At 44.9% G+C, this 13,704-nt stretch overlaps 1 protein-coding gene across 3 annotated transcripts in view; it reads left to right on the forward strand.

Moving 5' to 3' along the window:
• LOC100976978 (E3 ubiquitin-protein ligase HERC2) overlaps positions 1-13,704 on the forward strand; it is a 209,560-nt gene that overhangs the window by 38,169 nt on the left and 157,687 nt on the right. For all 3 annotated transcript variants that reach the window (XM_034938387.3, XM_034938388.3, XM_034938393.3), the window contains 7 exons: positions 2,295-2,514; positions 7,565-7,665; positions 8,124-8,280; positions 9,559-9,669; positions 10,178-10,349; positions 11,696-11,869; positions 13,124-13,312. In XM_034938387.3, the coding sequence (XP_034794278.3) occupies positions 2,295-2,514; positions 7,565-7,665; positions 8,124-8,280; positions 9,559-9,669; positions 10,178-10,349; positions 11,696-11,869; positions 13,124-13,312 (1,124 nt within the window). The remainder of the gene's footprint in view (positions 1-2,294; positions 2,515-7,564; positions 7,666-8,123; positions 8,281-9,558; positions 9,670-10,177; positions 10,350-11,695; positions 11,870-13,123; positions 13,313-13,704) is intronic.

Raw genomic sequence — 13,704 nt, forward strand, 5'->3', positions numbered from 1 at the left:
TTTTTCCTCCATTCTACTGCCGTGTCCATTCACTGAGCTTTTTATTTTGGTTATTGTATTTTTCAGTTCTAAACTTTCTATTTGGTTTCTTTTTTTTGTCTTCCTTTTCTTGTCTTAGGCTTTCTGTTTTTTCATTTATTTCACATGTGTTTGTAATTGCTTGTTGAAGCCTTTTTATCGTGACTGTTTTTAATTATTTGCCACATTATTCCAACATCTTTCATCGTGGTATTTCTATAACTGTTTAAAATTTGGTTTTAGATCTTCCTGGTTCTTGGTATCATGAGTGACTTTCTCAATAGAACATGTTGTTAGGCGACTCTAGGTCTTACTTAAATCTTCTGTGTAAGTGGTGAAATCTTTCTGTGACCCTGCTCTGGCAGGGATAGGGCGTGCTTCACCTCATCGCTGGCAGCTGGAGACGAAGTCCAGGCTTCCCACTTTGCCTAGAGGCCCCTGGTTACTGTGAGGCAGGGGTAGGAGTTCTGACTCCCCAGTGGTGTCCATGGTTTGTGTATTTTCTCACCCACTGTTTCAGAGTGTACATGACTGATGGACTGGGCAGTCAGGATTGCGACGGAATAAGCAGGAGGGTGTCAGGGAGAAGGGCACGTGGGTGCTCAAGGGCAGAGCTGCCCTCTTGGAGCTTTGGGGTTGTTTCTGGGCTCTGCAGCCAAGCAGAAGGGAGATGTATTATTTAAAAGCGGCAAATGCAGTGACTCTTCAGGAAGGGCTTAGCCCTTGAAGTGCTGGGCCAGCTCCTTGCCTGAAGGGTGGCTCGGTGGGGCTGCCCTGAGAAGGGCAGGGGCACTGCTTTACCTTTCAGTCTTTCACTTCTCCATCTTGAGCCCAGTGTGCAATTCAGTATTCTTCATGTCGTTTTAAATAACTATTAGCTCTTAGCTGCAAAGCTCCAGGTCTCACATCCTACTGCTGGTGCTGGGCACAGTGTGCGCCTCCCTGTGCCTTTCCAGGGAGTGGTGAGATGTTTCTCTCTACTGCCTTCTAAGGCCCTCCTGTCCCGTGGAAAGCATATCCAGGTAGTGGGTAGCCAGAAAACTGATGTCTTCTGCACAAGGGGAGGCAGCCAGTAGGGGTGTTGCTATTACCTGTGAGGATCCAGGGCTGCGAGGCTGGTGGCTGCTGGCCTCCAGGCTAGTAAGCAGCAGAGAGGCAAGCACAAAAGAGACCAGCTGTCACCTCGCCACTGGGAGCTGTGCTGTTAGAGGGGATTGGTGGGAGGTAACTTACAATTCCCCTATAATGATCTGTGCTCTGAGGCAGACGCATGCTTAATTGAAAGACCAGAATCCTTTGAATTATTTTCACTCCTGTGATTGCCTTCTAGCTACTTATAAAACACTTGTTAGTATGGAAATTTTCAAAGATGCATAGAAGAAGAGAGAATAATATAATGAAATATCACTTACTCACTAGTTAGAATGTGTATTCTAACTTGTTACTTTATCTTCCTCTAAAATATGTCCATAAATGTGTTTCATGAGTCATGCATGCTGGGTAATTTTATCAAGACATCGTTTTTATATTGAATTTGGTTTTGTAACATGAAAATAATGGCTAGTGTTTTTCTCTGTTTAGGAGATGTGCTGCTGATAAATATTGACTAATATTGACTTCAAAGTTCTGTGTTAGTAATTTTTTTTTTTGGGAGACAGAGTCTCACTGTCACCCAGGCTGGAGTGCAGTGACAAAATCTCAGCTCACTGCAACCTCCTCCTCCTGGGTTCAGGCAATTCTCGTGCCTCAGCCTCCTGAGTAGCTGGAATTCCAGGCGTGCGTCACCACACTCGAACTAATTTTTGTATTTTTTTTTTTAGTAGAGAAGGGGTTTCACCACGTTGGCCAGGCTGGTCTCGAACTCCTGACCTCAAGTGATCCACCTGCCTTGGCCTCCCAAAGTGCTGGGATTCCAGGTGTGAGCCACTGTGCCCGGCCAACATCTTTTGTATGATGTTTCCATAGAGAGAGGCAGTGTGCCATGGTGGCTCAAGAGTCTCTGTCATGTGCCGCACTCCTCTGTGTGGCCTCGGACAAGTTGCTTAACCACTTGGTGGTGCCTCAGTTTCTTCATCCATAAAATGGATGGACAACACTGCTTGACAGTGCTGGGTGTGAGGGTTGCCTGAGCTCATGTGTGTAAAATGGTTAAAACCATTATTGCCACATATCATGCCTTCGAGTACTACCTGTCGTCATCATCCATTTTCTCAACATTGCAACAAACTGTGGCCACATTGTCCACAGGTGAGATGTTTTCTTGTCTTATTTTCTAGATGTGAATGAACTGAGGGAGTGTCTTTCTGTGCTGGTTAAAGAGCAGCAGGCCCTGGCCGTCCAGTCAGCCACCACCACCCTCTCAGCCCTGCGACTCAAGCAGAGGCTGGTGATCTTGGAGCGCTATTTCATTGCCTTGAATAGAACCGTTTTTCAGGAGAATGTCAAAGTTAAGTGGAAAAGCAGTGGTATTTCTCTGCCTCCTGTGGACAAAAAAAGGTAACAATAAAGCGAAGAAAGAATCCTGATGCCAGTTAAATATAAAATTCAGACTGTTTTGTTTCAGAAAGTTTAAGGTTTTCAATATAGGCTGTCTTCACCTTCTGAAATTTATTCTTGCTTTCCCTTTTTGTATGTTTTGTATAATCTGGAGAATGGATTTGCCAATTTGCTCATGTAGTAACAGACCATGCTGTGTAATCTGTGTCATTATTTTATTTTATTCAATAAAATTTTTCTTTTCTTTTTTTTGGAGAGACAATGTCTTGCTCTGTCACCCAGGCTGGGGTGCAGTGGTGTAATCATAGCTCATTGTAACCTTGAACTCCAGGGCTCTAGTGATCCTCCCGCCTCAGCCACCTGAGTAGCTGGGACTACAGGCACATGCCACCATGCCTGGCTAAATAAAAACAATTTGTGTGTGTGTGTGTGTGTGTGTGTGTGTGTGTGTAGATGGGGTCTTGCTCCTGGCCTCAAGTAATCTTCCTGCTTCAGCCTCTCAGAGTACTGGGATTACAGGCATGAGACACTGCGCCTGGCTCTGTGTCATTATTGTAAAGACGTTTTTCTGTCAGTAACTGTGGAAGCCAGCCACAGCTTTAGATCAGCTCAAGTATAAATTGGAAAATGAGTTCTGAACGTTGTATATGTTTTATTTTGTTTTGCTGCTGGGTAGGAGATAGATTGTAATGTTTAATGCCCAACTAGTTTAGATGCTTCATGTTTTTCCTTCCTAATGTGATTTTCTTATTCTTTTATTACAAGAGTTGCCTTTGGGCTGGGTGTGGTGGCTCACACCTATAATCCCAGCACTTTGGGAGGCCTGAGGCGGGCTGATCACCTCAGGTCAGGAGTTGGAGATCTGACCAACATGGAGAAACCCCATCTCTACTAAAAATAAAAAAATTAGCCGGGGCTTGGTGGCTCATGCCTGTAATCCCACCTACTTGGGAGACTGAGGCAGGAGAATTGCTTGATCCCGGGAGGTGGAGGTTGCGGTGAGCGGAGATTGTGCCAGCCTGGGCAACAAGAATGAAACTCTGTCTCAAAAAGAAGCAAAAAAAAGAGATGCTTTTGGGCATATGAGTTTTAATTTGTTGATGCCTGTTAATGTATCACAGATTTCCACTATTTGCTAACAGCCACTAGAATGTTTAAGGCTTATGTAAATTTGTACTTTTCCAAAATGAAGCTATCAGACTTTTGTCCTCAGAAGGTTAAACTACAAGACTGCCAGATGAAACTTATATTTTGTGTTAGGAGTGCTGGCTTTATTTGACTGTGATAGTGACTTTGACTCCCTGGAGAGAGCACATAGAAGGTACGGGAGGCAGAAAGAAACAAGAGCAAAACCCTGATCATCTTGCTCCCCAGAGACAGGAACGGTACTTGTAGCTTGTTTCCTTGTTTTCTTATGTTTTAATTTTTGTGTTTGTTTTCCTTTTTTGTTTCCTTATGTTTAAATATAGTTGAAATCACATTACAGTTGGCTGTCTGTATCTGTGGGTTTCACATCCACAGATTCAACCAACTATGGATCGAAAATATTGGAAGAAAAGCAATAAAAAACAACACAACAATAAAAAAATACAAAGAAAAAACAATACAATATAACATCTAATTCCAGAGCATTTACCTTGTATTGGGTGTTACAGTAATCTAGAGATGGTTTTTTTTTGTTTGTTTGTTTTGACATGGGGGTCTCACTGTTGCCCAGGGCAGTGGGGCCATCATGGCTTCCTGCAGCTTTGACCTCCTGGGCTCAAGTGATTCTCCCACCTCAGCCTCCCAAGTAGCTGGGACTGCAGGCGTGTGCCACAATGCCTAGCTAATTTTTGTATTTTTTGTAGAGCCGAGGTCTCACTGTGTTGCCCAGGCTGGCCTCGAGTGATCTGCCTGCCTTGGCCTCCCAAAGTGCTGGGATTACAAGCATGAGCCACCATACCTGGCCAATTTTTTTTTTTTTTTTTAATTTGTATAGATTGGGTTTTGCCATGTTGCCCGGGCTGGTCTTGAACCCCTGGGCTCAAGCAACCCTCTCGCCTTGACCTCCCAAAGGGTTGGGATTATAGGTGTGAGCCACTGTGCCTGGCTGAGATGATTTAAATTATACTGGAGGATGTGCACAGGTTATATGCAAATACTACACCATTTTATATCAGGGACTTGAGCATCCTAGGGTTTTGGTATGGAGCCAGGGTGGGGCAAGCCTGGTACCAATCCCCTACAGATACCAAGGGACACTGTACATGTTGTATTTTTGAAAATAGTTTTAGGGTAAATTAAACCAAGAGACAGATGAGATTCCTACCCATTTGGTAATAGGAGTGCCATGGTTCTTTCTTCCTTCCTGACCGGCTGTGATGGTCATGAATCAGTGTTATGTATGGGTCGGCGGTAGGTGCTAAGATTGTCCAAGCACTGTTGTGTGTTTGTCGAATCAAACTGAATTCCCTCAGCTGCAGAAATGGCTGAGAGCCCAGCTGATTTTTCTCTGCTGTTTCCTTTGTGATGACATAGGGTTGGTGGATTAATTGGAATGTATCTTTCATTAAGTGGAAGAATTCCTAAAATTTTAAAAAAGCCCCCCTTTTTTTTTTTAGATAATTGTGGATTCACATACAGTTGTAAGAACCAGTATAGAGATTCCTTTTGCTGTTCGTCCCGTTGCCCTCAATGGTAGTTAGTTGCAAACTGTGACACAGTCATCACAACGAGGGTGTTAATTTTGATAGCCTGCCTATCTTATTCAGATTTTCCCAGTTTTACATGCTCTCAATTGTGTGTGTATTTCTTTGCAATTTTTTCAGGTGTGGATTTTCTGAGACCACCACTGCAATTGGTACATGGACAAGGGCCCTTTATACCCACATTCACGTCTTCTCTCCCCATCTTAACTGCTGGCAACCACTCATCTGTTCTCTGTGTCTATTATGTGATTTTTTGACATCGGCTTTTAAATTTTTTATTATTGTTATTATTATAATTTTTGGAGACAGGGTCTCACCCTGATGCCCACAAGCTGGATTGCAGTGATATAATCATAGCTCACTGCAGCCTCAAACTCCTGGGCTCAAGCAGTCACCTCATTTCAGCTTCCTGAGTAGCTGGGACTACAGATGCATGACACCACACCCAGCTCATTTTGTATTTGTAGAGACTGGGGTCTTGTTGTGTTTCCCAGGCTTGTCTGGAACTCCTGGCCTCAAGCAATATTGACTTTTTTCACTCAGCATAATCCCCTTAACATTTTCCCAAAGGGGTCATTGCATGTATCATTATTTTATTATGGCTGAGTAGTTTTTTTTTGTTTTTGTTTTTGTTTTTTTTGAGACAGAGTCTTGCTTTGTCGCCCAGGCCAGGCTGGAATGCAGTGGTGCGATCTTGGCTTACTGCAACCTCTGCCTCCCAGGTTCAAGCAATTCTGCCTCAGCCTCCCATGTAGCTGGGACCATAGGCATGCACCACCACGCCCGGCTGATTTTTGTATTTTTAGTAGAGATGGGGTTTTGCCATGTTGGCCAAGCTGGTCTCAAACTCCTGACCTAAAGTGACTGGCCCACCTCCTGTGACCACACTTGGCCCATGTGCTTTCTCTTGTAAGGACTGTGTGTCCTGTTACATGTCTGTGTCTTGTCGTGTTCGTATTTCTCATTTAGGAGCAAAGATTTCCATATTCCAGGTACCCAGTGCCCTTCTCAGAGGTTCTTGTGTTTCCTCTCTGAGCTCCCGGTGCATTATTCAGGCACTTGTGGATAAGCATGTACTGTTGCCCCTGGCCAGCCGTGTTCTTCATTGCCATTTTTATTACATATTGTATCTTGGGGAGATCCTTCTATAACAACCCTTTTTTTTTTTTTTGTTTTTTGTTTTTTGAGATGGAGTCTTGCTCTGCCTCCCAGGCTGGAGTGCAGAGGTGCAATCTTGGCTCACTGCAACCTTTGTCTCCCAGGTTCAAGTGATTCTCCTGCCTCAGCCTCCGAGTAGCTGGGACTACAGGCACCTGTCACCACACCTGGCTAATTTTTGTATTTTTAGTGGAGACAGGGTTTTGTCATATTGGCCAGGCTGGTCTTGAACTCTGTATCACCTGTTTTTATAGGATTTCCCCTGATCATGAAAGCAAATTTTAGTAAATTTGGAGAATATAGTTTATAGTAGCAATACTGTAATATTAGAAACATGATATAGTGTAAAGTATAACATACAATTACTTGCTGTGCATGATTGAGATTATATATGCATTTTTATTTTATTTTATTTTAATTTTTTTGAGATGGAGTCTTGCTCTGTCTCCCAGGCTGGAGTGCAGTGGCGCGATCTCGGCTCACTGCAAGCTGCACCCCCCAGGTTCACACCATTCTCCTGCCTCAGCCTCCCCTATATATGCATTTTTGTATTCTAGCCTTTTCTCTCTTGTACAGGATGATTTTTATGTTGTACCATTTGCATAACCTTTTACAACATGCAGAATGAAACTGTGACTTGTGAAATTAACATACACAAGTGGTGAAAAGCTTAAATAGACACAGGAGGGTGATGAGCACCACCGTCAGAAGAGGGCAACGCCCCACGGAGTGGGTCAAGCACGCAGGGCTTCACCCACGGCCAGGAGCAGACCTCGAGTGGAGGACGCCGGAGCTGGGGCGAGCCAGGCTACCCTCTGCGGCTCTGCTGCTCTTCTTCCAGCTCCTCTCCGGCCTGGTCTCCCATGTGGGGTTTATTCTCCCTCCATTTATGTATTTATCTGCTTATCGTCTGCTTCCTCCCAGTAGAATCTCACTTTGGGAGGTCATTTCATGAGCATTTTCCCAAGACATTTAAAATTCCTTATACATTTCTTTGATTCTTAAAGAGAAAACTTTTCCTTTACAAAAGACATTTGATGAAAGTTGTTAAACAACAAAACGAAAAATCCACTTGTGATCCTGTCACTTGAAGAAAACCATTGCTCGGATTTTGGTACACACCCTTTCATAGTATTGATTTTATGTAGTATCTGCACCCTCTGCTGCTGACTGGTTGTATGTTCCGTGTGTGTCGTCTGCAGTTCCCGGCCTGCGGGCAAAGGTGTGGAGGGGCTCGCCAGAGTGGGATCCCGAGCGGCGCTGTCTTTTGCCTTTGCCTTCCTGCGCAGGGCCTGGCGATCAGGTACGGTCCCTGGTGTGGCGCGTTGTTCTGCTTCCCTAACGCATCAACAGACTGGGTTTCGAGCTTGGTGCAGCCACCATGTGCCCTTTGGCTGATCTCATGTGCTCTCTGTGCCTCAGTTTCCTTGCTTGTGAGATGAGAGGCTGCAGAGGCTGTTTGGCTTTTCACATCTGTGCTTTAAAGAAAAAAAAGAGAGTGTATGCACCCCCACCCCCACGTCAACCACTACCATGGAACACCTGAGTACAGACTTAATTCTAGAAGAACAAGAAGTTAGTGTATTGCTCATGTGACAGCCATGAAACACAGAATTGACTGGAGCAGCTGTGCTAGATTTTGGCCTGTTGAGTGAGGGATTGGAAAGGTGACAGTGGCGTCATCTCTCGCTGAGGGGTGGGAAGCCCAGCGGGAGAGTGAGGGGAGTGGGGGGGGCTCCTCTGACGCGTGTGTGCGCCCAGGCGAGGATGCGGACCTCTGCAGTGAGCTGTTGCAGGAGTCCCTGGACGCCCTGCGAGCACTTCCCGAGGCCTCGCTCTTTGACGAGAGCACCGTGTCCTCTGTGTGGCTGGAGGTGGTGGAGAGAGCGACCAGGTTCCTCAGGTCCGTCGTGACGGGGTGAGTTCTTTCCTTTCTTGCCTTCTGCACGCAGACAGCTGGCCTGCTTGAGGCTGGTTCTTACCACCCTCGCTTTAGAGCTAAGAAGCCTAGTAGGTTGGTTTTTCACCTGTTTTCAGCAGGCTGTCAGTGCTGTGATTCCGGGTCTGGGTTCTCAGCTTTTGAGGCGATTTGATTTATGATACTCTGACTAGACCCAGGAAGCTGTGATACTAAATGAGACGGACGAGAGAGGATGCTTAGAGATTTGGCCATCAGTCATTCGTAGAGGTTTGAGCGCTTACACTGTGTGTCTCTCTGTGATGATTAGGAGCTGCTGTTCTGAGTGCGGAGTGGTGCTTGGTTTGAAGTCTTATAGATAATGTGGGAGTAAACAACTACTCAAGATCAAATTCTTTAGTCCTGTGGCTGATCTTTTTTAGTGTAAAAAATTTTGAATAGGAATCATTTGTGTGTAAGAAACACATGAACTCTGGTCTTGGGTGCTATGCATTTTTGTTAAGGTTTTTAAATTTAAAGAAAATCTAAAATTCAACAGGAAGGACAGATGCAGAGGGAAAGTGAGGCCACTCCTTACCCTCCTTGCAGAGGTCAGCACTGTGCCTTCTTGCAGCCGGCAGGAGGCCTTTGGCGTTTGTGTCCCCGGCTCTGAGTCCACTTCCTGAGCCTGCTGGTGAAGGCATCACCACAGAGTTTTAACGCTGGAGGCCCTGAGCGTAGGCTTGGAGTTGATTTCACAAATTCAGCTGTAATATTGATACCATAAGATCCTTTCTCTGCAGTCTTAGGATAGAATTTTAGAAAATTTATTATTGAGTAACATAGAAAAGTTAAAAATATTTCATTGATCAGAGATAGAAATTAGTGTAGACATTTTGCCTCCAGATTCTAAGGTGGTTTTAGAAATTGGTTCTTTAATTCTGTAGGTAAATGCTGATACTGGTATAGTCTTATACGTCATTGAAACTGGAAAAGATAGCTAGATATTCTTCTACTTATGTTTTTGATAATGAGATAAATTATTTTATGCTTCATATACTTGGAGTATGTCATCTACTGTAATATAGTATCTGAGTGAACACTTTATAGTTGTGTAAGCTAATTGTACACTTATAATCTCTGAATAAATTTGAGTAGCAAGTATCAGAAACTTGATCCTAAATATTAAAAATACATCCTTCCTTTGGAGGGAGCGTGTAGTAAACGTGTTAGTGTGATTGTAAGCATGCTGTCTTTCTGGAGGTCGCTTTGTTCCTGCATCCACTGCTTTCATTTCAGGGATGTTCACGGAACGCCAGCCACCAAAGGGCCAGGAAGCATCCCCCTGCAGGACCAGCACTTGGCCCTGGCCATCCTGCTGGAGCTGGCTGTGCAGAGAGGCACGCTGAGGTGAGGGCTGCCGCAGACGGGAACGCTTTGGGGAAGCGCCTGTGTATGGAAATACCTGTTGCATTGTGTGCGTTTCACTGAATCGTTTGTGACCGCAGCAGATGTGGTGCTCTGTACGGAGAACCATGTCCCAGGGCTCTCTCTCTTTACCTTTTCTTCACTTCCTGTTTTATGCTCAGTGTTCTAGCCTGGGAACTGTTCTTTTTTTTTTTTCTTTCAGTTTTCTTCATTTATTTATTTTTATTCCATGAATTTAAGATCCTAGAACTTTCATGTAAACGTGCTCTTTGAGCTTCTTAACTGGTCTTTCTTATGAGCAGAAGGCGATGTCTTGTGCTAAAGTCTTGGTGTCAATTCAGTGATTTAATTACCACGGCTTTAGTTTAGTTTCCTTTTAAATCCCAAGTATTTGTTCACTTCTATCCAGCTATTTGCTTTTATTTTTGATCAACTGTGAAGAAAAGAAGTTAATCCGTTTTTACTAGAATAAATATCTTTTCTCCTTTAGCCAAATGTTGTCTGCCATCCTGTTGTTGCTTCAGCTGTGGGACAGCGGGGCACAGGAGACTGACAATGAGCGTTCCGCCCAGGGCACCAGCGCCCCACTTTTGCCCTTGCTGCAAAGGTTCCAGAGCATCATTTGCAGGAAGGATGCACCCCACTCCGAGGGCGACATGCACGTGAGTGTCATGATGGAACTTTGTGTTTAGGTGGCACTCGAGTCTAGTTACTTTTAAAGCAAGACTAGCATGCATGTCAACGGCAGTGTTTTTCTCTGGCGTGTGTGTGTTTGGTGGTAATAGCAGCGAGTCAGATGAGACAGGTGTGGGTGGTCACTTGTTTGTGGAGAAGACTCGGATCAGTGAGCACTGACTTCCTTGTCAGCACACAACCAAGGTTGAAACATTCACTTTTAAATAAATACCAGAAAAGAACAACGAAAATAGCGGCCTGCTTTGTTGGCCCTTCCTATGTACTGGGCTCTGTGCAGGGCGCGTCACCTGAGCTGTCACTCTGTTTGGTACCAGCTCCCGCCTTAACGGGTGTGGACAACAAGCTGAGGGAGGAGCAGGCGTGCGGGGCCCTGGGCCTAAACCTCCAGGACTGCTGGTCTTTACATGTCAAGTACAAGTTGGATTTTGCCAGTCTTTTTGGGAAAGTCTTAGGCATTCCAATATCGTGCTTTGGTTTAATTTTTCTATTATTGGCAGTCTTTTTTTTTTCCTTAGATGGAGTCTTGCTCTGTCGCCCAGGCTGGAGTGCAGTGGCGTGATCTCGGCTCACTGCAAGCTGGGCCTCCTGGGTTCACGCCATTGTCCTGCCTCAGCCTCCCGAGTAGCTGGGACTACAGGCGCCCACCACCAAGCCCAGCTAATATATTTGTATTTTTAGTAAAGATGGGGTTTCACCATGTTACCCAGGATGGTCTCGATCTCTCGACCTTGTGATCCGCCTGCGCCTGCCTGGCCCTCCCAAAGTGCTGGGATTACAGGCGTGAGCCACCATGCCCAGCCTATTATTTGGCAGTCTTTAAACTAATGATAATAGGGCTCTTCTGCCTTTAGAAGAATTAGAACTATGATTTAATTTGCAAATGAAAGTAGCTGTTCTCCAGAGTGGGCAACGTTTAGATTAAAATAAAGGTTTTGGTTTTAGATTTCAAGGCCAGCTTGAGATGCTGTGCTGGGTTCCCACAGAGGTGGTTCTGCCTTTCTCCAGGGGTCCTAGGCCTGTAGGGCGGTTTGGTCATGTTAGTAATCTGTGTGGATCCATCTTACCTGTGGTATCATAAATGTATACATGCGCAGTCAATGTTGTGTATGCGTGTACAGCAAATTTAGACATTTACACAGTCAGTTTATATGCTGCATAAATATATAGATGTATAGTATAACTGTATCATCGACATTGTCATTTGATGGGTCAAATGAGTCAATACCAAAATATAAAGAGTGGTTAAAGGTTAATTGTGTTAACTTTAATTTTTCCCACCATTTCCGAATGTTTGTTTACTTTTCCTTTCTAGCTTTTGTCTGGCCCTCTGAGCCCCAATGAGAGTTTCCTGAGGTACCTCACCCTTCCACAAGACAACGAGCTTGCCATTGATCTGCGACAAACGGCGGTTGTTGTCATGGCCCATTTAGACCGTCTGGCTACGCCTTGTATGCCTCCACTGTGTAGCTCTCCGACGTCTCATAAGGTGTGTGCAAGAACCGTGTACTCCATGTGTTTTGTAGCTAGTACCACCTGTAGGTTCTCATCCTGGGCCCGTGTGGAGACTTGCTTTTTCTGGTATTGGTAGGGGGAGCTGGCCTGTGGTTTTTAAACACGTTTGCAGTTGAAGGTGTTATCCGTGTTGAGAGTGAGTGATGAGCAAGCTGAGGCGCACAGGCCTGGCGACCCAACCTGGGGGCCCGGGTTCCAGGTTCAGGTGGCACAGCCCCAGAGAGCTCCCCTTTATCCACAGCCCCAGGCCCTCCCACCTTCTGCAGGGGGTTCCACAGCCTTCTTCATACTCTGAACGCGGACTGTCTTAGTATGTAATGCTGGTGATAGTAGTGACAGTATAATTATATGTTATATATTATATATTATATATCTATATTACATGTCTGTCTGTCTATCTATCTATCTGCCTGCCTGCCTATCTATCTATCTATCTATCTATCTATCTATCTATCTATCTATCTATAAATAAAAAGAGTGGGTTCTCCAGCCTGGCCAACTTGGAGAAACCCTGTCTCAACTTAAAAATACAAAAATTAGCTGGGTGTGGTGGCACATGCCTGTAATCCCAGCTACTCGGGAGGCTGAGGCAGGAGAATCACTTGAACCCGGGAGGCGGAGGTTGCAGTGAGCCAAGATCGCGCCATTGCACTGCAGCCTGGGCAACAAGCGTGAAACCCCATCTCAACAAACAACAACAACAAAAACAAACACAAATAGTGCTGCAAGGCCTGACCTGGAACACGTGTCCTCCATGTGTGCACGTGTGTGTGCCCGTGCACATGCACAGGTGGGGAGGCACCTAGTGTGGGCTGGTTGTCACCAGATTGCTCCCGTACAAGTTGATTTCTCTCACCACCAACATGGATGCTGGTCTCCCAGCCTTGTGTGTGGGCTTTTGGGATTTTGCCTGCTAAAGCACAAAATGGTGACCCTGATATAGTTTGAGCATTTAAAAATATATTAGTATTTAAGGGCCATTTATAGTACTTTTTAATGGGCTCTGTTAAAATGAAATGCAATGGAAATGGAAAAATAACCTGTTCAGTTGCTTCATCTTACCTGTTAAATGAGGTAATACAGGATGGTATGAGCTATTTTGATGTTTTGAATCAGCATATTTTCTCTTTATTTGCTTTGTTTTTATTTTGTAGTAGCTCAGTGTTACTCCCAGCCTTTTTTTATTGTTGTTGTTGTTAAAGGAAATGTTTACTTTCTTATCTTACAGGGATCATTGCAAGAGGTCATAGGTTGGGGGTTAATAGGATGGAAATACTATGCCAATGTGATTGGTCCAATCCAGTGCGAAGGCCTGGCCAACCTGGGAGTCACACAGATTGCCTGTGCAGAGAAGCGCTTCCTGATTCTGTCACGCAATGGCCGCGTGTACACACAGGCCTATAATAGTGACACGCTGGTGAGTGTTCTGGGCACTGTGCCTGCAGTGTTCCCTTGCGGGGCAGGGTCTGTCCTACAGATGCACAAGCTCTGGTGTTTCTTTAAGGCGTTTGATTTCTGAAGATTGACAAGCTTCTGTTTATTGTATATTATGTTTAATGATCTCAGTTGTAATATTGTCAAGATTTGGGTTGTGAAGATTAGGAAGTCCTTACAGTGAAACTCATTGCTAATCGTGAGATTCCCGTTTGTAAACTCATTTCCACGTGTAAACTCATTTGACGTTGGGGCCAGACAGGTGACAGGTGAGGGAGTTGGGCCTCGTGGGGATAGTGGCAAATTGGGACGTGGCATGTTTTCATTAAAGCGAGGTGTTCCTCCCTGTCGGCTGCGTGTCTCTGTGGCATGGGG

The sequence above is a fragment of the Pan paniscus genome, chromosome 16 (assembly GCF_029289425.2).
Source record: "Pan paniscus chromosome 16, NHGRI_mPanPan1-v2.0_pri, whole genome shotgun sequence".
NCBI classification, from domain to species: Eukaryota; Metazoa; Chordata; class Mammalia; order Primates; family Hominidae; genus Pan; species Pan paniscus.